The sequence below is a fragment of the Cavia porcellus genome, unplaced genomic scaffold, assembly GCF_034190915.1.
Source record: "Cavia porcellus strain 051 isolate PalLab524CR breed Dunkin Hartley unplaced genomic scaffold, mCavPor4.1 scaffold_9, whole genome shotgun sequence".
NCBI lineage: Eukaryota > Metazoa > Chordata > Mammalia > Rodentia > Caviidae > Cavia > Cavia porcellus.
The window spans coordinates 16,194,182-16,217,067 of NW_026947492.1; the positions used below are offsets into that span (position 1 = coordinate 16,194,182).

Genomic DNA, 22,886 nt, shown 5'->3' on the forward strand with positions numbered 1-22,886 from the left:
ATAGTGTCTTTTTCTTTAAAATATTTGAATATAAATTCATATGCTATAGCATCAAACATATCAAGACTGTGTAACACCATTCAAGTGGATGAAAGAATTGTATTTAGAACCAACTAACAGAAAAAAATGATCAATGGTTTCAATATTATCTCTTTGCCTATAACAATTTTTTGTTTATACTACCACATACGATAAAATCCAGCAAGTTACAACATGATAAAATCAATGGAGACAGAAGAACCATAGTTTGGTGCGGCTTTAAGACAAGATGTTATTAAATCGGCACTAGCTGTTATTATGTCTTATTTTCTTCAAAGTGGCCGTTCATTGCATCACCGGGCATGATATCAAACAGCCCAGAATAAAGCCATTCCAATTAATGAGTGAAAATTTTATAAGGCTTCAAGGCCATATAATGGGGAATCATGGTTATCATGTACTTTTATACATTTGATTCATTTCCTACACTAGGGAAACTATTCGGAGTTCACAGATACGAGTTTGATTTAGTTCACTTATGAGTATGGTTTCAAGCTGCGCCCATTTATTGATAAATACCTCAATGTGATCCTTCTTTATAGCTGAGTAGTACTCCATTGTCTAGAAGTACCACAGCTTTTTTATCCATTCCTCAGTTGATGGACATTTGGGTTGTTTCAATGATCTGGCAATTACAAATTGTGCTGCTATAAACATAGGTGCGCATATATCACTTTGGTGTGATGCTTTCAGTTCTTCTGGGAAGATATCTAGTAGTGGAATAGCTGGAAAAAATGGGACTTCCAATCCCAGCTTTTTGAGAAATCTCCAGACTGACCTCCACAAAGGTTGTACCAATCTACACTCCCACCAACAGTGTAGGAGAGTTCCTTTTTCCCCACAGCTTCTCCAGCACTTGTTGTTGTTGGTCTTCTTGATCTTGACCATCCTTTCAGGAGTGACATGGAATCTCAGTGTTGTTTTAATTTGCATTTCTCTAATAACCAATGATGATGAACATTTTTTCATGTATTTATTTGCCATTTGTATTTCTTCCTCTAAGAAGTGTGCATTCATCTCAGATGCCCATGTTTGATTGGGTCTTTGAATTTTGGGGGTCTGATTTTTTTTTCTTTATATATTTTAGACAAAAGTCCTTTGTCTGAGGGGGAGTTAACTAAGATCTATTCACAATTTGTGGGTTTCCTTTTCACTATGTTGGTTTATTGTTGATCTTTCTGGAGTTGCATGTTTATCTTTCTGCTCTGTTCAACTGTCTGCTTTGTTTAGTGGTTTTTTCCTAAATGTATCTAGGCTGTCTTTCAGTATTGTTTGCAGGGTTGGCTTGGTGATCATTAAGTTTTTCAGCTGATCTTTGTCATGGAAGTATCGTATTTCTCCATCAAATTTTAAGGACAGTTTTGCAGGGTACATCAGCCTAGGTTGAAAATCATTTTCCTTTAGGATCTGAAATACATCACTCCATGCTCTTCTTGACTTTTTGTTTGTGCTGAGAAGTCTGCTGTAATTCTGATAGGTTTTCCTTTATAGGTGATCTGTCTTTTCTGTCCGACAGCCTTTAATATTCTATTCTTTTGTTCAATTTCTGAGATGGTCATTATTATGTGTCTGGGTGTAGATTTATTTTGGTTGTGACTATTTGGAGATCTATATGCTTCATTGATCTTGATATCAGTTTCCAATCTCATGTTTGGGAAATTTTCAGGTATTATTTCTCTAAATATCCTCGTGACATCCTTTATGTTGTCCCCCCCCCCCTTTTTTTTTTCATTTATCCCTATCAATCTTATGTTGTTTTTCTTTGCGTCATCCTGTAGGTTTTGAATTGTTATTTCCTGATTTCTTGTTATTTTTAAAAGATCTTTTCTTTCCTGTTTACTTGTTGCAATCTTGTCTTCGAGGTCTGAGATTCTATCTTCACATTCATTGAGGCGGTTTTTACAACTTTCAATGGAGTTTTTGAATTCCTGTATATTTCTTTGCATCTGTTTTATGTTTTCTGTTTGCTTTCTATACTGTTCATCCAGGGATTCTATCTTTCCGTTTAGTTCCTCTAATTTTTAACTGCCTCTTTTTTAGCTATGTTTAGCATCTGCTTCATTTCTTTTATCAATTCTTCTTTCATCTGAGAGAATATTTCTAGTTTGAATTCCTTTAAGGCTTCCCATACTTGCTTCTTTATTTCAGTTACCATTATTTCAGGTATTTTAGTCATGTGGCATGTATTTTCTTCTATGCATATGGCTCCTGGACTTTCTTGGAATAGGCTGGATGTTTGAGATTGCATTTTAGACTTTAGTTTTGTCATTTTCCTGTATTTGGAAGCTTCAAGTGTTGTTCCAGGTGTGGGAGAGAGATCCACCAGCCTGGGATGGGGTACCCTGCGATGGCCCCACTCACTGGACCCAGCAGGGAACTATGGCCTGCTCCTTAGACCAGGAAGAGTGTCTCCTCAGGCTGGGCGGAGCTCCTAGCTGCCGCTGCCACAGTCTCTGATCTGGACTGGTCCCCGGGTCTGGTGGAGAACTTGCCTGGGTCCCCAGGTCAGGGCGAAATTTCCCGCAGGCTGGGCGGAGCTCCCAGCCGCAGCTGTTACTCTTACCCTTCGGTGGGGAGCCGGTCTGGTCCCCCAAGTCAGGGAGAAAGTTCCTGCAGGCGGTGGTACAAGCACCTCTGTCACTGCTTTGGTTCGCGGCCCGGATCTCGCTGGAGTTTTAGTCTCTCCCCGACATAACACACCGCGTCCAAGATGACTATTTTCAACTGCAATCCCAGGACTTTGGGAGAGTGAGGCAGGAGAATCCCAAGTTCAAAATGTTTTTCATTTTGTAAAAATCATGAGTATTTGAGGTCAAGGGCAGAATACTTTAGTGTTGGTGATAGGTCAATTGTGTTCCTGAAATTTTCAGGTATTGGAAACTGGGTCCAAAATGTGATGATATAATGGATTAGTAACACCTCTAACTGTTGTCTTAATGAGCTATAAAAGTGAAACATTAAAAGTTACATTTTTTCTTCTAGAGATAAATGACCACTCTAAAATTCTGGAGGCCCAGGGCACAAATGGCTACCTGCAAATCTCTTTAGTGCAAATGAGAGGACAAAACATGCAGATATTTTCCACAGGAGCAAAGAACCCAATTTTCCTTCCACCAGAAAGTAGATGACATACTGAAGTTGGCTGGAAGTGATAAAACCAGTGTGGAGCTTTAGATTATTTCTCTGTATTCCTCTCCCCTCCTTTTCACGTTAGAAAAGACTCCCATTCATGTGAAGGTGGGTAAAGAGTGATTTGAAGCAAACAGGCCCCTTCACTACCTCAGACTTAGCTTTGAATACTCTTTTTCATTTACAAAAAAAAGGAAGCAAGCAAACAAACTTGACCATGTTTATCTAAGTGAGCAGTAACAGTTTTGAAATGCAGCCAGAAAGCATTGATGTGGGACCAGAGCATTTACCCATAAAGTTTCATGGCTCTCTCTACATTTGAGCTTTAAAGGCCCCTGATTATTAACATTCCTGTTATCACCAACTTTATCCATGAGAGTTTACATTTGGTGAGGTAATTTTTTTTAAAATTTCATTATTTCAATGAAGATATGAAGTTCAAATATCCAAGAAACCATTTCAGACATTTTTCAGTGAGATTGTATTGTAGCACACAAAGACTCATTTCAAGATTTCATTACAATTCTTGAGGGTTTTTTTTCCACAAGAAAAGAAAAATTGTCTTGGGACATTAATTTGTATTAATCAAAAATCTTACATTTTTTGCAAGTTAGACATAATAGTTTAAATTAGATATATGTATCAGTGAATCACTGAATTATTTATAAATAGGATACTAAAACACATTTTCTAGCTATAAATTTGCATATTTTTAAAAAATTTATGAACTATAATATATTTTAGTCTCAAAAGATACTTCACAGGTATGTGTAAGTTTAGCACTGTTGTAGGTCAAAATATCCAAGCCTTTAAAAGTTTCAGAGGTATATTACATTTCTAAATATAAAGACTTTCTTCCAAATCATCACATGTCACCAATGTAATGGACCAGTGTGCTGCTGCAGGAAGCAATGCTCCATATCCTTGAGAAAGTATTTGCAAATCACGTATCTAACACAGATGGAACAAATTTCATATTTCATAATTAGAAAATAGCCCAATTAGAAAGTGGGCAAAAATGCTTGGGAATATAGCTCAGTGGTGCTTTAGCATGCACAAGGTCCTTAATTTGATCTTCAGCACCACATACAGAGAGCAATGAACAAAAGACTTGGGCAGATATTTTGAAGATGAATATATGCACATAACAAATGAGAACACAAAGTAATCATCAGTAAAGTGTGTATAAAATCACAGTGTATGTCACAACTTATTTATTCAGATGATCAAAAGTGAAAAAAAAAACCACTTGTACTAGAAGCTTCAATGAAGACCATTTTCGGTGTAACATAGATAATAAAATGAGTTAAGAAAAAATTGTACTTAAAATAAGAAGGTGGTCAATATAAGTCAACTTCCAAATATGGTAAGAGGTCTCCCTACATATTCGGTTACTTAGTCCAGATTTTTCAGAGTTTTTACAATAACTTCTCTTTCATTTGTGTTGTATTTCTCTATACACAATTCTTTCTCACTAGCAAAACTCCAAGCAATCAGTGCAATTGATTAATGAAAAAATATAGTGTTATTATTTGTGCTTTCATGGTTGTCTGAATGTTAAGAATCAGTTCAAGTCATTTATTTTTCATAGTCTCTTGGATTTTGAGGAAGAACCAAAAGTTTCATAATGTCAGCTCCAGTGAAGATTGAGGACACACTGTATTTTTTATGAACCTGCTTTTCTGTTCAACTGCCCTTAAAAGCGGTATGCACTATAGTAAATATAACTATGTGTTTGATCACATCTCATAGAGACACTCACTTAAGAAAACTTTCAGAACAGTTTTAGAAAGACCAATGATGACTGCATGAATGTGTCACTAGCAAGAAAGACCATTTTGAGAGGAAATTGTATTTTGACTGTAAATTGTAAGTTTAATGATACACTGTATTTTGTGACAACACTTTGAATGACTTTTTCCCCTTTTTCATTCATGAGATGAATGTATTTTATTTAATAAAAACATTTTACTATGGAGATGATTATATATCAGTCTTCATATATCTAATATAAATTCCATAGTGTGTATATTGAGTTTTACTTTTCTAAATGAATGTTTATTCATAAGTCTTTTTGTTTACAATGAAAAGGAAATTTGAGTATTTTACTACCATGTTTACTGTCCTAGTTGGTTTTCTTTCAATTTGGGGAAAAGAAAAAAGTGCTGGCCTAGCCTCCCATGCTTTTTGTGATCCTAAGTTCTGATTCCCTGTGTTGCCATCTAAATTCTTTCACTTCTTATTCTGCAGGTTAGTCATATTTGTAATTTTTGTTTTCTCTAACATCAAGACTCTTGTAATATAAGTCCTTCAATGATCAGGACGCTACAGGTGGTGTGGGTCAACAGGTATCAAATGTTTACAAAGTAAGACTCCAGAACTCGGTCCCAGAGCTACTGAAAGAAACATGAAAGAAAATCTCTAGGTCATAATTGGGCTTTGTGTTTGAGAAGGATAGATATTGATCACTGTCCCTTGATATATCTTTGTTTTTCTTTAGCTACTCCTTCTGACATTAAACTGGTAGCTCTTCTCATCAAGTTTAATTTTAAAGTGCAAAAGCTATGTATTTATCTAGGCTTGAGAAGAGTTTTTATGAGGAACACAGATATACTTTGAGTCAGTTTCAGTAAGCGGCCTGTATCTTCAGTTTCACAACATGCTTTTATTAGCTCAGACAGAACCATACCAATCAAAGCCTTCGCAACAGTACGTTTTTGATACACTGTGGTTCCTATAATTAAACTTGAATTATCCTTGAGATGGATAATATTGAGTGACAATGCAGCATTAGTTTTTAAATTGGAAATATCTATGGTAACTTGATGTTTATGATTCCAGAAGTCTGTGATGCCTGGGGAAAACCTAGACTTCTTGTTCATGTCCATATTTATAGAGCTCAATAGAATAACTTCAGTTTTTCCTTCAGGGAATGCTCTGGTACTCTTAGGAGAATTTCAGTTGTATATTTCTTCCATCTGTGAAAAAAACAGTGATATAAGTGGTTGACACCTGTATTCAAAGCAAAAAACATTTTATATAAACGGGATTTCTTAAGAGTGAGACATGAAAATAATTGTTGTTGTCCATTTTGAATTGTTGTAGTTTTTCTGTTTTGTAAGGACTCATACTTTTCACAGATCTCCAATGTTTTTTTTAATATATAGGTAAGCTAAAAATAATCTTTAAAATTCTTTTTACAAAAGTTTAAAATTATTTTATTTTTTAATAATTTAAATGGGGTGTACAGATACCAAAAGATCCAGATGAAAAATGTTAAATAGGGCATTGTATTCTTATTATATTTTTGTGGAAAATTTGATAAACAATGTTGCTTAAGAGGACTTTAAGATTTAACAAATTTATATGGTGATCTTTAACTTTAAATGATTTAAACCTAGGTTGATGTATTCCTGGCATACTGATTTTTACAAAAGAAATATTTCTGAAATGTATAAAATGGTCCATTGTGTTTTATGAGCCATAACATTTTAAGATGTCATTTAAATACTGGCAGACCTTTCACCCAATTTTTCATGGTTTTATTATTTTACGCAGATTTAAAATATGACAAAGTGCTCTAACATTGCTCCCTCCAGCATTTATGCATTAATCAGTGCCCCCACACAACTGAATGTGATTATTTGTAACTATATTGTGATTTAGGATTTCACGGAATGATTTCCATTCCTCATAAAAATATGCTTAATGTATAATTTTGGAGCTTTTGTTTATAAAATTCCTGTTTTAGAGTGCAAGCTATTCCTTTTTTTGATTCTTTCTCTTTTTAAATTGGAGGAAACACATTTTGTATTCAGATTAAAACTTGTTTGGGGAAATGCTGATGTAGAAACTGAAAAATCACTAAAAACTCTGATCTGGACAGGGACATTAAAAGCCTGTGATTCAGGCAGAAACCCTTGTGAGATGATGAGCTTGGTTACATCACTATAAAGAAACATAATCTCATGCCTGATTTTTATGCTTATCTACATTCATAACTTCTTTATTCTTTTTCTTTCATGTTTTTGTTTACTCACCCGAAATTCACTTTGAACTTCTGTCCTGTTTGCTTCTCTATTTATTCCTGTCTTCTTTATTTTAAAACTTTTATTAAAATGCTCTGCAGGAACTCTGGGTTACATTTGGTTACACACAATAGGAAAATACCAAACATTTTTACCACAAGGAATATCCTCTTTCATTCTCTTGTTGTTATGCTACTTGTTGCCTGTATACTTTCAAATGTTCTCTTATCTTGATTTTTTTTACGAAACAGAAACTCCTGCTAGTGAAGTCACTAAAAATTTCTTCATTTCTACAATATAATAATTTTACTAATTCCACATCTATTAGAACATTTGTTTTGGTACTGGGTATTATTCTTTACTTGTGTGTTACTGGAGTACACAGTTTCTCTTTACGTCCACAAGACCCTGCTTTTTTTTTTTTTTTTTTTTTTTTTTCTTCTGTTTGAGGGGTCATGCTACCCATGATTCTTTATCTTATATCTTGCCTCACTTTTGTTCTGTCCAATGCTTTGGATAGCAACAATAGTTGAGTTTCTCAAATGGAAATTGGCTCAAAGTAAAAACTTCTAGAGAGATTACAGTTATCAGTTTGAAATGGGTAGACAATAAGAAAACAAGGCACTAATGAGCAGCCAAATTAGGACTCAGTGTTATCATAATACAGATTGCTATTATCGCTATTGACCTTAGATGTCACAACTCACACTACCGATGCTATTGCTGAGGAGATGGGTTGTGTTTGCTGGAATCTTGATATTATTGCCTTTGGAGCCTTTTCATTTTTGTCTCTATACTTTTCTCTACATGTCTCCATTTTGGAAGTCCAGTAATGTGTGTTGCATTGTACAAATCTAGATAAAAGGTCCTCATGCTAAGTGCATAGGACATGGTATAGAAAGTTTTTTCCTTATGGTTCTCAAGTTAATACTAGCCTTTGCCAAGCAAATAAAGGTTCAGTTGCAGCCTTGTAATAAATGACATCTGGCCACATTCTAGTTACCAATCTCTTTAATAACATTTCTTCACCATTTTGCCTGCATCTCTTTTCTTTGTGTACACTTGCTCAGGTATAGATTATCATTATATGCCTCCAGCCACACCACTCCAATGACATCCATGGTATTTCTTCTGTTAGTACCTAATAGATTAATACATTTAGCTAAAGGTTTCCTCTACAGATCTGACAAGTTCACAATTTCATTCCTGCTGATCACTTACCCAGTAACCAAGGGACATGTCTTTGCTTCACTGTCCACCTGTTAATATCCAGAGTGAATCCTAATCCTAGTGATTCTGTATTCTCTTAATTATTGCAAATGCCACACCATATATGGAGAAGGCTTGACTCTTAAGCTCACATCAGAGGAACATTTTAAAAATACAATTCTTAACTCAATCTTGAACTTTTGTCTATTTTTCAAGTAAAACCTCATACTATGTTTTCTACAGTGAACTCACCTAGGCAATGGAGATGAATAACATGGTGTGATAAGTATTGGGCAATAGCAATAGTATCCTGAGTATTATCCCTAATTTCAATGTTGTCTTCCTGTAGCTGTTATGTATACTACTAAACATTTTAACCAAATAAAATATTATTCCATAGTTAAAAAATATTAACATATATACACTACTTCAGAAATAAATTTCAAATTCCTTAACATGATATTCAATTCAGTTTAAAACCATGAAAATTCAAGTAGCTTTACACTCAGCTCAGAATGTGTAAGATATAGAATTTACTACTACAATCAAAAGTTCTCAATAAATTTGGAACATAGTCTGTCATTTTCTCTAAATTTTAATTTTTGGGCACATTGCTTGAACTAAATTAATCAAAATATTTTCTTTCCAATTCCTGCAAGGTGTTTTCTGCTACTGAAGTTACATTTATTCTGAAAAAGTGCATGTTATCATTGTAGATAAGTGATTTTTATCATAATTCTTTTTCTACAATATTCACCCTAGAAAACCTTAGTAACTTAGAGTTTTTTCAAACTACATTTCATTGCAGACAACTTCCAGTGAGGACCTTGAAATGAAAAATGCAACACTGCTGACACAGTTTGTCCTCACAGGGCTCCCGTATCAACTGGAGTGGCGAATCCCCATCTTCTTGGCATTCCTGGCAATATACCTCATTACCCTGGTTGGGAATCTGGGTCTGATTATTCTCATCATGAAGGACCCTCACCTCCACACACCTATGTATTTTTTCCTTGGGAATTTAGCCTTTGTAGATACTTGGTTGTCATCCACTGTGACACCAAAAATGCTAGTTAATTTATTAGATAAATATAAGATGATATATTTCCCTGAATGCTTGATTCAATTTTTCTCTTTTGTAGTCAGTGCAACCACAGAATGTTTTCTCTTGGCAGCCATGGCTTATGATCGCTATGTGGCTATATGCAAACCTTTACTTTACCCAGTTATTATGACCGATAGACTATGCAGACAGCTATTAGTTTTATCTTTTGTAGGTGGCTTTCTTCATGCCTTAATTCATGAAAGTTTTTTATTTAGATTAACTTTCTGTAATTCCAACATCATACATCATTTTTATTGTGATATAATTCCATTGACAAAGATATCCTGTACTAATCCTGCCATTAATTATCTAATGGTTTTCATTTTCTCTGGTTCAATACAAATATTCAGCATTGTGACAATTCTTGTATCTTATACATTTGTTCTCCTTACAGTTTTAAAAAATAAATCAGAAAAGTGTTCAAGCAAAGCCTTTTCCACTTGTGGAGCCCATCTCTTCTCTGTATCATTATACTATGGCCCTCTTCTCTTCATGTATGTGCATCCAACATCTTCACAAGCAGATGATAAAGATATGATCTTCTCTCTATTTTATACCATCCTAAACCCAGTATTAAATCCATTTATCTACAGTCTGAGGAACAGACAAGTGATAGAATCACTGAGAAAGATATTCAAGATTAATGCTCAGATCTCTTATTAATATCAACTTTTAATTAAAATACATTTTGAAGAAAATTTTAATATTTTAGTGGTATTCAAAGATTATTCAGTCAAACTCTACAATGCTGTTGAATTAAATTTTTTGTACTTTATTGCCTTCTTAAAATACTTTCATCATATATGTATAAAAGATTTTAATATATTATTCATGTAACACCAGAAAAATTAAAGCTAAAGAAAAGTGAAATCATTTTACATGCTGTGTTACTCCATTATAAATATACTGAGCACAACACACAATTCCTTTTCAAATGCACTTTAGTATGATAAGTGTACAAGGATTATAATTAGATGCAAATTGGGAATCAGATCACTTTTACTGCATTGTGATGGAAGATTTGTCTTTGAATGAGAAGAAAATTCAGGAAAACTGCTAACCCTCAAAATTTTCTTTCATTCTACTTGTTTGGGAAACGTAGAGTTTTACATCTGGAGAAGTTTAACATACAGAAATATACACAAAAGCTTTAACATGATCTTAAAAATGATATGGGATTTAAAGTAATAAGCTAAGGAAAAATACTAGGAGATTCCCTTTGTTGAGTGTGTTTGAGTAAAGAAAAGATATGTGTTATGTCTCTTTGTTTCTGGTGCCATTCTTAGGTCTCTTCACAGATGTACTTGTTTGTAGGTAACGTGCCTCATAAATCCAGAAAAATAATAGATTAAATAATGAAGCATGGATGAACATATATAAGAAGTGGCAGAATAGAAAAATGTGTTTTTATTACTCCTCTAGAAGATATAAAAGAAGGTCATTACCATTTGAAGTATACAGATATGTCACATGAGGGACTTTAAAAGAATATTACCAAAGTTCAAATAGGCATAAGATGATATGATGCTATAGTGCCCAATGTTTGCCTTGGAAAACAATTCTTAACTGTTAGATTTGTACACTCTTGATATTGTTTTAATTTGTGATGAATTTTGATAAATGTATCTTTGCTATTTACTTCTCTTTCATCCTGCCAACACTGATTTTCCGTACTTTGCTGTCAAATGATTATTCATACACAAGCCACAGAATAAATTTCATCCTTCTTCAATAACTTTTAGTGGACTGTTATTTCTATGAGATTGAGTCAGCAATGTTAATCTTGATTGCAGTGAAATGACTTTTATGTTGTTCTACATCAACATAATTTATTTGTTCATCAGTATGTCCAAATTGCATGATATACATGTGTTTCACTGATGTCAGTGTAATAACAAATATATATATATATATATATATATATATATATATATATATATTTGTTAGTCTTCACTCCACTTTTGCTCATGGTGGCAATTTTCTAGACCCTTGACACTAAAGTCTTGATTTATCTTTGAGTTTTGTTGTTCTATAATATTTGCATTAAAATATGTATTATGAACCACACTTTTTTAGCTGTCTTTTAGCTACTGGACATGCTTCACTATCTAGGTATGTTTTTGCTTCTGTAAGTCTAACACTCTGTGTCCTGTCATCATTTCTCCACAGAGAGCCCATGTTATGTCCCCATTGTTTAATGATTTTTGTTGTTGTGTAGTGTCCCCCTGCACTGTTTCCTGTCAATCACATAGCATTTTGTTTGTATATCTATTGTTATAACACAAAGACAAAATTCATTATAGTGATCTGGGGCATCTTCCTTCTACTGTAATGAAAGTGTATTACCAAACTTTCAACCTTAAGCTATGAATTCTTGGGCAAGGTCTGTAACCTGTCTAATCTTACTTTAGTTTTAGAGTCTGAGAAAAGGATTTTAGGGCTTCTCAGAAGTTTAGCCTTTGCAGCTTTCTCATAACTGCCATATCTACAGATTCCTCTTCTTTGCTTTGTGCTGAATACAAACTCATTATTTTTTGCCTTCCATAAATTGATCAAGATCATTGTCATTGATGTAACTCTCTTTTTACTGCTTTTATTAATTCCTTTGTATGTACCATTTTCTTAATCAGAATTCCAGAGATGAGGTGACAACAAACTTATTTATCAATACAATATTTTATAAGATATTTGATATTTTGCTTTTCCAATAAATAACTTATCTCATAGAAGAGAAATTATGTGATGTACACATTTGTGCCTCTGATTTATTTCAGCTTACATTATGCTCTTGAAATACATGCCTTGCTTATAAATGCCTCAGCATTATCCTTTACCCTTTAACCATTCGTCTGTTGATGGGCATATAGATTGTCTCTAAGATTTAAGTATTATAATTCTGATGCCATAAACATACAGATGTGTGTAACATCCTAATATGATGACTTTAACTCTTGCAAAACGATATTGAGAAGGGGAGCAGCTGAGTCAAATCAAATTTCTATTCATAGTTTATTGAGAAATATCTGTGATGATCTCCACTGTGCTTGTATTAGTGTATGTTCTCACTAAAATGTTTAAGGTTTCTCATTCTATGAAACCTTATCAATATTTGTTTTCTTAATTTAAAAAAATAAGAAAGACTAAACAAACAGAAAATAGTGCATACATTCAGAGAAAAAAAATAAACAGTAAGAAATCACTAGTTGATGTTTGCATATTGTCATTTTACAAATAGTTTTTCAAGATATTAAAATGGACCATGTAATGTGGGAATACAAAGAGTGAGACCGCAAAGAGTTCTGTTCAACCATCCAGCAAAAACTTAGTAACATGGTTGTCAATTATAAACACTTAAACATACATGAAGTTATCCATATCTTCACTTATGTTTAGATTAAACAAACAAAAGCAGGTTAAAGTCATTCTGAACAAAGAATAATAGTATTGCTGGATTTCACATAATGACACTCCGTGATCAGCACTGGGTACTGTAGTGTCTTTTTTAGAAAATTTAATTTAAAGAAAGACTAAACAAAACAGAAAATGGATAGAAATAATACAAAATTTCAAAGAAAAAAAATAAACAGTAAGAAATCACTAGTTGATGATTACAAATTGTCTTTTTACAAATAGTTATTCAAGACACTAAAGTGGAGCATATAAAGTAGGGATTCAGACAGTGAGATTGCAACCAGTTCTGTTCAACTATACAACAAAAACTTAAAAATATGGTTATCCATCCTATACACGTAAACATACATGCAGTTATCCATCTCTTCAATTATGTTGAAATTGAATAAACCCAAGCAGGCTAATATCACTCTGAAACAAGAATAATACTATTGCTAGTTTTCACATTATGAGACTCCAGGATCAGCACTGGGTATTTTGGTATCCCTTTTTCTTCAAAGTATCTGTTCATTTCATCATGTGTCATAAGATCATTTCTCATAAACTGTTTATAGATTATACACATGCATGAGTCTTAACATATTTCTATCCTTTCTATGTTAGAGGGAAAAACCAAACAAAGCAAGACAAAACAAAACATATTCCTGTAAACACATGAAACTAAACATATATGACCATTGTACAAAGAGTTCTACCATGGTTCCTGTGTGGTCTCTTGTTATCTCCAATGGCTATATCATAATACATAGTATAATTGACTATATCAGTACATAACAGTATTAATAAAAACAGAACATTGTATATAGTGTAGAACTTCAGAAACCGGCAGTTATCAAACCAGAATGTGTATTGTAGAGTCTTGTCATCTTCAGTGTAGTTGCTTGTACTCTCAGACTTGATACTATCAACTATATCAGTTTTGAATAAAATCTTCTCTGGTTCATTTCTGTTATGCTCTTTCTTTGTCATCAGTTGTCTGCTTATCTTCTTCATTCTGTTTTCTGCTCCATTCATTGAGGCCTCTCTGCCACTGTTCCTGGAATCCTAATATTTTTCTCTCTCTCTAGAATGCCCTTCTCTGTAGAGTTGGGTTTGTGGTTGCAAATTTTACAAATTCCTCTTTGTCTTGGAAGCATCTTGTTTCTCCATTAATTTCTGGAGACAGTTTTACAGGGTATATCAATCTGGGCTGGAGTTTATTTTCTTTCAGGGTTTGGAATATTTTGCTTCAGGTTCTTCTTGATTTGATGGTTTGTGTCGAGAAGTCTGCCATTATTCTGATGGGCCTTCTTTCATAGGTTAACTGTTGCTTGTCTCTAACAGCATTTAATATTCTGTTCTTATATTGAATTTCTGGGATTTTGATTATTATATGCCTGAGTGTAGCTCTGCTTTGGTTGTAGGTGGCTGGAGTTCTCTATGCCTCATATATTAGAATATCATTCTTTTTCTTATGTTTGGAAAATTTTCCTTAATTATTTCTGAGAATAAACTTTGTATTTCTGTTGTTTGTATCCCAGTTTCTTCATTCACATTCTATATTCTCAAATTATAGATCCTTTTGTCATCTTCTAGCCTTTATTGTTACTGCTTGTTTCCTTGTTATTTTAAAAAAGTTTTCCCTTTAATACTCTGACATTGCAAAATTATCCTCCAGTTTGGATAATCTATCCTTAGTTTCTTTCAAGCTGATTTGCCATCTTTCCATAGAGTTTTTTTTTTTTTTTTAATTTCCTGGTGATCTCTTTGAATCTGCTTCATGTACTCTATATTTTTTTTATATTCTTCACCAAATGGTTCTATCCTGTGTTTGAGTTCCTCCTGTCTTCTACCTGTGTCTGCTTGAGGGGTGCTTATTATCCATTTTATTAATCTTCTTATATCTTGCTTTATTTGGCTAAATATTTCACTTTTGAACTCATCTATGAGGTCCTGAATATATCTCTTTATGTCCACACGTGCTATATATGATATTGCATGTTTGCTGTTCTCATTCTCCTTTGTATTTATTTACCTGTCCTACATCAATGTTCTCAGGTTTGGGGTCTGGGAACTTTTTGTTGTTGTTTCCTCTTCCCATGTTTTGCTTCCTCCACGAGACCCCAGTTTCTTTCTTTGTTGATTACAATTCTTCTGAAGTGCACCGGGTAGGTGACCCTTTCCAAGGCTGTGTGCTAGTGAGTTGCAGACAGGAATAGCATATGCTGGCCACTCCCCTCCAGATCAGTCAGCTGCTGTGACCTGCACTACTGTATTACTTTGTGCCACCTCGCCTCTGGACCAGTCAAACCTCCGAGGTCCCACGGGGCCAGTGTGGTTAGTGTGTGCCATCGCTGCAGGGACTTGACCTCAGACAAACTATTGGATCTCAGCCGAGTCACATGACTCAGGCCTAGCTCATTTCACCAATCCCATTTGGGAAGGGAACAATTGACTGAAGTCACTGCTGTCCCTTGTACTTGCCAGTCCTGCCTGGTCCCAGAATGTCATCTGCTGAGCCCCCCTACTATTTATGGAATGGCTCCACTCCTGTCACCACAGTTCAATGTAGGCACTCTGCCAACTCAGCCCTCTGTTGGGCTCACTGAGCCCTGAACTCAATGTACCTGTGCCTCCAGTGAGTCTAAGCCGTGGGCCCTCAGATGGCTTGATAATTCACCGTGGGCCCTCAGAAGGCTCAGCAAGTCAGGGCAGGACCCTGGCAAGTTGCACCAGGACCTGGGCAAGTCCCAGTGGCGCCCTGGCAACTTGTGGCGGGACCTCGGCAAATTGCGGTGGGACCTCAATGGTCATCAAGTCACCTTAATTTCTGCTTGGGATTAGAGAATTCATCTTCCTCTGTCTGGGGCCCCCTACTCTGTATTATGTTGAATTCTATGTTGCCTATCTCAGGGAGCTTCTGTAGCCAATTGTTATCTATCCACCATCTTTTCTCCTCTTCCCCATCAGTATTGGTTATAATTCAATTTACTGTTGGTATCCATTTTTTCTGGGTTAAGATATAATCCCAGTATTGTTTTCATTTAGATTCCTCAAATGGACAGCTATCTTACGTATTTTTTCATGTATTTATTCTCCATCGCCCCCCCTGTTAATTAAGTGTCTATTCATTATATTGCCCTTTTTTCATTGGGTCTTTTACTTCAAGATGTCTATTATTTTAGTTCTTCATATATTTGTGAAGTTAGTCTTCTTTCTTAGAAATGACTAGAAAAACAATTTTCCCATTCTGTACATTTTCCCTTTACTATGTTTGATGTTTCTTTTGATGTGAATATTTTTAATTTGATAGGGTAACATTTGTTGATTCTTGTTATTATTTCCTTTCTTACTGGGCTTCTAATCAGAAAAATACCTTTCCCCTATATCATTAAGACTTTTATCTATTTCACTTTCTAGCAGATTCAATATTTCTAAACATTTAGCTCTTTGATCCATTCAATTTTAGTTTAGTACATGCTGAAATATATCAGTCCAGACTTAATCTTCTGTAAGGGGATGTGCAATTTTCCTAGCACCACTTATTAAAAAGTTCATCTTTACTGCAGACTATGCTTTTGGTCTGTTTTTCAAAGATCAAAGAGCTCAAAAATCTGGAGTTGTTTCTGCATCCTCTATTCCATTTCTCTGATCCTCATCTCTGTTTTCACGGAAATATCATGTTGTCTTCATTATTGTTACTTTGTAATATAACTTTAAATCTGGCATTACAATGCCTCTTGCGTTGGTACAGCTAACCAGAATTGTTTTTGTTATGCTTGGAATCCTCTACTTCTATAGAAAATTTAGTATTGCTTTTTATAGATCTGTAAGGAATGCTATTCATATTTTGATTAAGACTGTGGCTAATCTATGTATCCATTTTGAAGTACAGTCCCTTTGATTATGTTTCTTCTGCTTGTCCAAAACCATGGGATAACTTTTCATTTTCTGACATGTTCTTCAATAATGTTCTTCAAAATGACATACTTTTCATAGTGGAGACCTTTCAATTCCTTGATTAGATTAACTCTTAAATATGTACTTTTACTCAGTGTTACTGTGAATGATATTTTCTAATTTTGTTCTCAATGATTCATTATTTGTGTATAAGAATGTTACAGAGTTTTGTAAGCTGATTTTGTGTTTTGCAACACTGCAAATTTGATTATTAATTTTAGGAGTGTTTCAGTGGTATTGGGGATGTTATAAGGAGAAAGTCATGTTGTTGACAAATCATGATGCTTTTATGTCTCCCTTTCCTATACATATAACTTTATCACTTTTAGATTTTTGTCTTTGCTGATTGTTCTGGCTAATGTTTGAGGACTGTATTGAACAAGAGTGGTAACAGTGGGTTTCCTGGTCTTGATCTTTATTTTAGAGGGGAAAATTTCCATCTTTAGAAGATTTAATATTATGTCAGCAACAGATTTGTCATAAATGCATTTAATTAGATAGAGAAAAGATTATTTTATTTTTTTCCTTTAGGGTTTTACTCATGGATGGATGGAATAGATGTTGTCAAAGAATTGTTTAGCCTTTATTTTGAGGATAGCATGAATTTTTTGTTTCTTCTGTTTATATGGTGGGATACATTTATTGATTCGTGTATACTATACCATCCTTAAATCCCTGGAATGAAGATGACTAGGTCATGGTGTGTGAACGTTGCCTGCTTTTGGATGGATCCACATCTGGTTGCCAACAAATCAGAGTAATGCTCACTTCTAGTAATGACTATATGAGTACTCATTCCTTTTCAAATTTATTAGAGTATTAGCCATAGAGCTTCCTTGAAGTTCTTACAGGACTCCACAGTGAATCCATCAGTTCCCCAGGTTTATCTTTGTCGATAGATTTTCTATTATTGCTTCAATTTCATTGCCTAATACTGGATTTTTAGGGCTTTTAAGTCTTGGTTTACTTCTGGTTATTCTGATGAATCCAGATATCTTTATATTTAATGATAGAGTATTAATATGTCTGTGCAAATATATTGCTTGCTGGATCAGTCAGCATTCATGATGTTAGCTCCAGAACGCATGGTAACTTGGCACCCATGATTAAGAATTTAACCCCGAATAATTATGTTTGTTAAAAGAGTGACACAGTTGCTACAGACATAAGGATTTGCTACAAAATTCTAAGGGTCTAGCCTATAGTTCATTTACAGAAGACATCAAAGACTCTAACCAGTATTGAATATGTGACTGACAGGTGGCATATAACTAGATGCTGAGTAAATGATATCAGTGACAGGGAAAACCCTGTTGCCCACCCATCTTCTATGTGTCCACTTAGAAGTAGAATCTTTTCTGAACACTAAGCAAATGGGCCAGACTAGCATATTCAAGGAATGTTTGACCTCCAAGTTTTTCTTATAACTTCACCAAATTTCATGCCTCTTCTTGGCTGTGTGAAAGACAGAGACATAAAGTCTTATGCTTTATCTTAGAAAGGATATCTTGATATGTCCTACTTCACTGATTCTTAGTAATTCCACTGAGTTAGAAGGCATCTATAGTTTTTTGTTGTTTCCAATCCTTTGGCACAATAGTATTACCCAGAAATCTAAAAGAGCTGCTGTATCTTTTTCACTACCTATGTGAAATCTGCAGCGTCATCACTGAAGTAGGTCAGAAATGTAACACCTGAAAGGAAGCAGTGACCAATATCCCTGAGAAGATATTTGGTCTAAAATAAAATATACAAAGAAAAAAATCAACCATTTAAAAACTAATGACTCAGCTAGAAAATGGGCAAAAGGGCTAAAGCTCGGTAGTACCTTAGTATGCACAAGATCCTTGATTTGATCTCCAGTTCTTATACAAGGACCAATGGGCAAAAGATGTGAGTAATTATTTCAAATATAAATATATGTGGATATAAAACAATACTGGGCTATGTTAATCATTAGTAACATGTAAAAAATGAAAACAAAAATCCAAGTAAACTCAGTGGCAAGAATTGAAAGAAGTAACCATACTGGATTCATCAATGATAAACTTGTATAATCAAAGATAGGTAACAAAATGAGTAAAGTGAAAATTGTACAAAAAATGAAGTAAGCATTCATTATTAATACACTTACAGTTTTACCAACAGATATCTTTCAAAATCAGGCAATTTATTCCACATTTTTGCAGAGGTTTTCGAATGACAGTATTTTTTCTGTGTTGTTTTACACTGTACATTATTCTTTTTTATTAGCAATATTCTAAAGCAAGCAGTCTGACTGATTAAAGAATCTCAGAGAATGAGGTGTTTAAATTTGCACTGTCATGGTTCACTTGATGTTCTGAAGCAACTGAAATTACTTACCTTTCATTCTCATTTTCTCTTGAGAGAGAGGAAGAAATTGCATGGTGCCCATCTGGTAAATCAGGTGGATGAGGAAATACTTTAACATTTTTATGAATATTTCTGTTGGATGGTATGTGACAGCAGCATTTACTATATGTCAGATCAGATCTCATGCTGCTTGCTCACAAGTTGTGTTGTGCATGCTCAAAACGAATTTTGAGCATGCTACAATTATTCATAATTGATTAATTGTTTTTCCTTTAACCTGGGGAACAGAACAAGTACCTAATCTCACTTCACAGATTCTTTGTGATCTATCAAACGCTGACTGAAAGTTTTCAGAACAGTATAATTACACATAAACTGGTTTTTTCCAGTATGCCAGAAGTATCATTTGTGATACAAAGCACTCAATAAAAGTCAAATTTTAGTGGTAAAATGAGAAAAGCCTATGATGATTTGATATATATGATTGCAAAAGTCTGAAATGCCTGGGGACAACCTGGGTTCCTCATTCATGTCCAAATTCACAGTGCTCACTAAAAAAGCCACACTTTGTCCTACTGGGAATTCTCTGGTGCTCTTAGGGGAATTTTAGATCATACTCCTACAAACTGGAAAAATTACAGTTTTACAACTGGTTGAGTCTTGCACTCAAAATAACATATATATAATGTTACATATTTCTGAGAGTTGGAAATGAAACCCTCAAATGAATCAGTACTTGAAAGAATTATCATATTTGTTATTCCTGGATTGGTATATTGCTATATCCTGGATTGGTATATTTTCTGTTTCATACAGCTTAACATTTTTGAAGGATGTCCACAATCTCTTCTAATATATGGTAAGCCAAAATTAATTTTTATCTTTAAGCATTTTGTATAAACCAAAAATATTTTTTTTAATTTGTTAGAATTCAAGTTGATTATATAACATCCCAAAACCCCAGGTATAAAATGAAAACTAGTACATTATCTTCATTTTTCAATTTGAGATAAAATGTGTTTAGCAATATTGTAGTGACAGTGATTTTTTTCCTTTTAGTGAGTTTGATTTTTTTTTTCCTTTTTGAGACAGAATATTGCTATGCAATATAGACTGGCCCTGAGTTCTCTTTGTGAGCAGCCTGGTCTCATACTTGCAATGATCCTCCTGCTTCAGGTTCCTGAGTACTGGAATTACAGGGGTGGACCACCATGCCTTTCAACTTTAGACAGTTTCAACTGAGGTTTACATACTTCTAACAACTCTTACATAAGAGTCACTTCTGATGATGCTGGTAGAGCAGCCCAATGTGTTTAATTGTGTCTGATTAAAAATGTTAAGGGGTCATCTAAATATGTACTTGATAATGTATGTGATGAAATGAATCAGAAGAGCATAAAAATCATATAAAATCATATATGTGATTTCCAGAAAGTTTCTCTAGAAAAATAATTAAAATAAACAAAATTTTTATTGTATGAATTTAGGTGCAGCACATGATGCCTTGACATGCATGTGGATTATCAAAGAACTAGTGTAGAAAATCAAGTCAGCATTCTTCATTTCATATAGTAAGTATTTTGTTTTTGGTGATGAGGGTACTATGACAGTACCATGAAGTACTATTCTTAAATCACCAGTATATAATATTACTAAGGAACAAAACTGTAGTTTTCATATCATCTCTATATGTAAAGAAAATGGAGCATTTAAATGCAGAAAAAATGAGGAAATGTCAATGCATTTATGAAAAACTTGTTTTACAACATTTTAAATCAATTGTCTACATTGTACTGAAATCCCATGTTAAAAAAAATCCTCCAATTTGAAGAATATAAACTGACCCTATGATAGAGAACTTTTAATAAATTCCAAGATTAGCAAATACTTTCACATCCACACCTCAGAGTCTCTTTCCTTCTCTCAGCTCAGTCTTGCTTGTATACCTGTTCTCTGTCTTTTACTTTTCTGTGCTAATTAATATAAGTGTAGTTACGTTATTCTGTTTATTTTCTTCAAACCTTTCAATTTTTATTTTTTATTTATTTTTATTTTCTTCAAACCTTTGCTTTCACCTAAATCAAATTTCCATTTCACAATATTTGTTATAGTTTTTTTCTCCTTTTCTGCCTTATTTTTTTCAAAACTTTTTATTCAGATACAAATTATGCTTGGCTAAACACAATATACAATATCAACTCTTCTTTGTGTCACTTAGCATACTCTTCTATCTCTTCAATGTTATGCTGTTTCTGATATAGTCTCAATTATTCTCCGATCTTAATTTTATTAGGTAACAGAAACTGTTTTCATTTAGTCACTGAAATTTCTTAGTTTTACAATCAAATGATTCTATTAATTCCTTATGGTACAGGGCATTGATTTTTGTATGTGGTACTATACTTTGTTTTTCTTGTGTATCTTCCCTTGTGTATCTTCAGTGAATCTATGACTTTATTTCTCAAACTGTAGTATATTGTCAAAACTCCGTTTTTCATTTTCCCATAATTTTTAAGTTTGGTCTGTTCATTAGTTTTATGGCAAATATTTTGCCTCTGTTTTGTTAAACACAATGTTAAGGTTTCAATAAGAAGTGATTATCTTAAATGGAAATTTACTTACGGAAAATATGTTAGAGGGGATAGCAAAATCAACTTGAAATATGAGCAGGAAAATAAGAAACAAGGCAGCAAATGAAAAACAAATTTTTGACCCAACACTATCTTCATAAAGATTACCCCATTACTATTGTTCTTAGATGGTGTGATTAACATCAACGATGGTATTGCTGTGGACAAGTTGAATGTGCTGGAGTCTTGATATTGTTGGTTGCCTCTTATCTTTTGTCTCTGTACCTTTCTTTACCTCTCTCCATATTAAAAATCCTTTATATGTTGTTTTGTCTAGTAAAATCGGGATTAAAGTATCTTTCTTTAAGTGAGAAGGGCACGGTAAAATGAGTTTCTACCCATTTTGGCTTCTCAAGTGTATGACATCCCTTTCCAGCCAAAAGGTTCATGTGGTAGAAAGGGTTTCTGATGTGCTTAATAAGTGATATATGCCCTTGTTATATTCTTTTTAATGTAACCTTCTCCAGATTATTCTCTAATCTTCTTTGTACACCTTTACTGATGGACAGATTACCAATAAATGTGCCTCCAAGTACTCCAAAGACACCCATGTTATTCTGTTAGCATCTAGTAGTTTAACACATTTGATATGCTTCAAGTGATGTTCCTTCTACAAATTTAACAATAAACTGAAGTTTCTGCTACATTCTTGTTAACACAGTACAGTCACCAAGGAACATTAGTCTTCTACTGACCTTTAATACTTCTTAAGAATCAAATCATAGTGACTCTTCACTGTCCTGATTTTTGACACTGTTACAATATATATGGAGTATGCACCGTATTTATGTGTGTTACATACTCAGAGCATTCTAGTAGTATAACTTCTTAGACAAATATAAGACTATATATCTCTCTGAGTGTATAATACGATCTTTCTCCTTTATAGTTAGTGCAACCACAGAATGTTTTCTTTTGTGGCAATGGTTAATGATCACTATGTAGCTATATACAAACTTTTGCTTTACCCAGTCATTGCGATCAATAGACTATCCATCAATCTGTTAGTTTTGTAGGTGGCTTCTTCATGACTTAATTCATGATAGTTTTTTTATTCAGATT

The 22,886-nt window shown here is 33.9% G+C and overlaps 1 protein-coding gene across 1 annotated transcript; it reads left to right on the forward strand.

Annotated features, from left to right (window-relative positions):
* Nucleotides 1–9,225: 9,225 nt before the first annotated feature.
* LOC106028250 (olfactory receptor 5H8-like) lies at nucleotides 9,226–10,173 on the forward strand. The gene has a single exon (XM_013155453.2). It carries the CDS (start codon nucleotides 9,238–9,240, stop codon nucleotides 10,171–10,173), a length of 936 nt encoding a protein of 311 aa, XP_013010907.1. The 5' UTR covers nucleotides 9,226–9,237.
* Nucleotides 10,174–22,886: the final 12,713 nt, after the last annotated feature.

Coding starts and splice junctions, on each gene's coding strand:
- LOC106028250 (XM_013155453.2), top strand. CDS start 9,238: ATGAAAAATGCAACACTGCTGACACAGTTTGTCCTCACAGGGCTCCCG.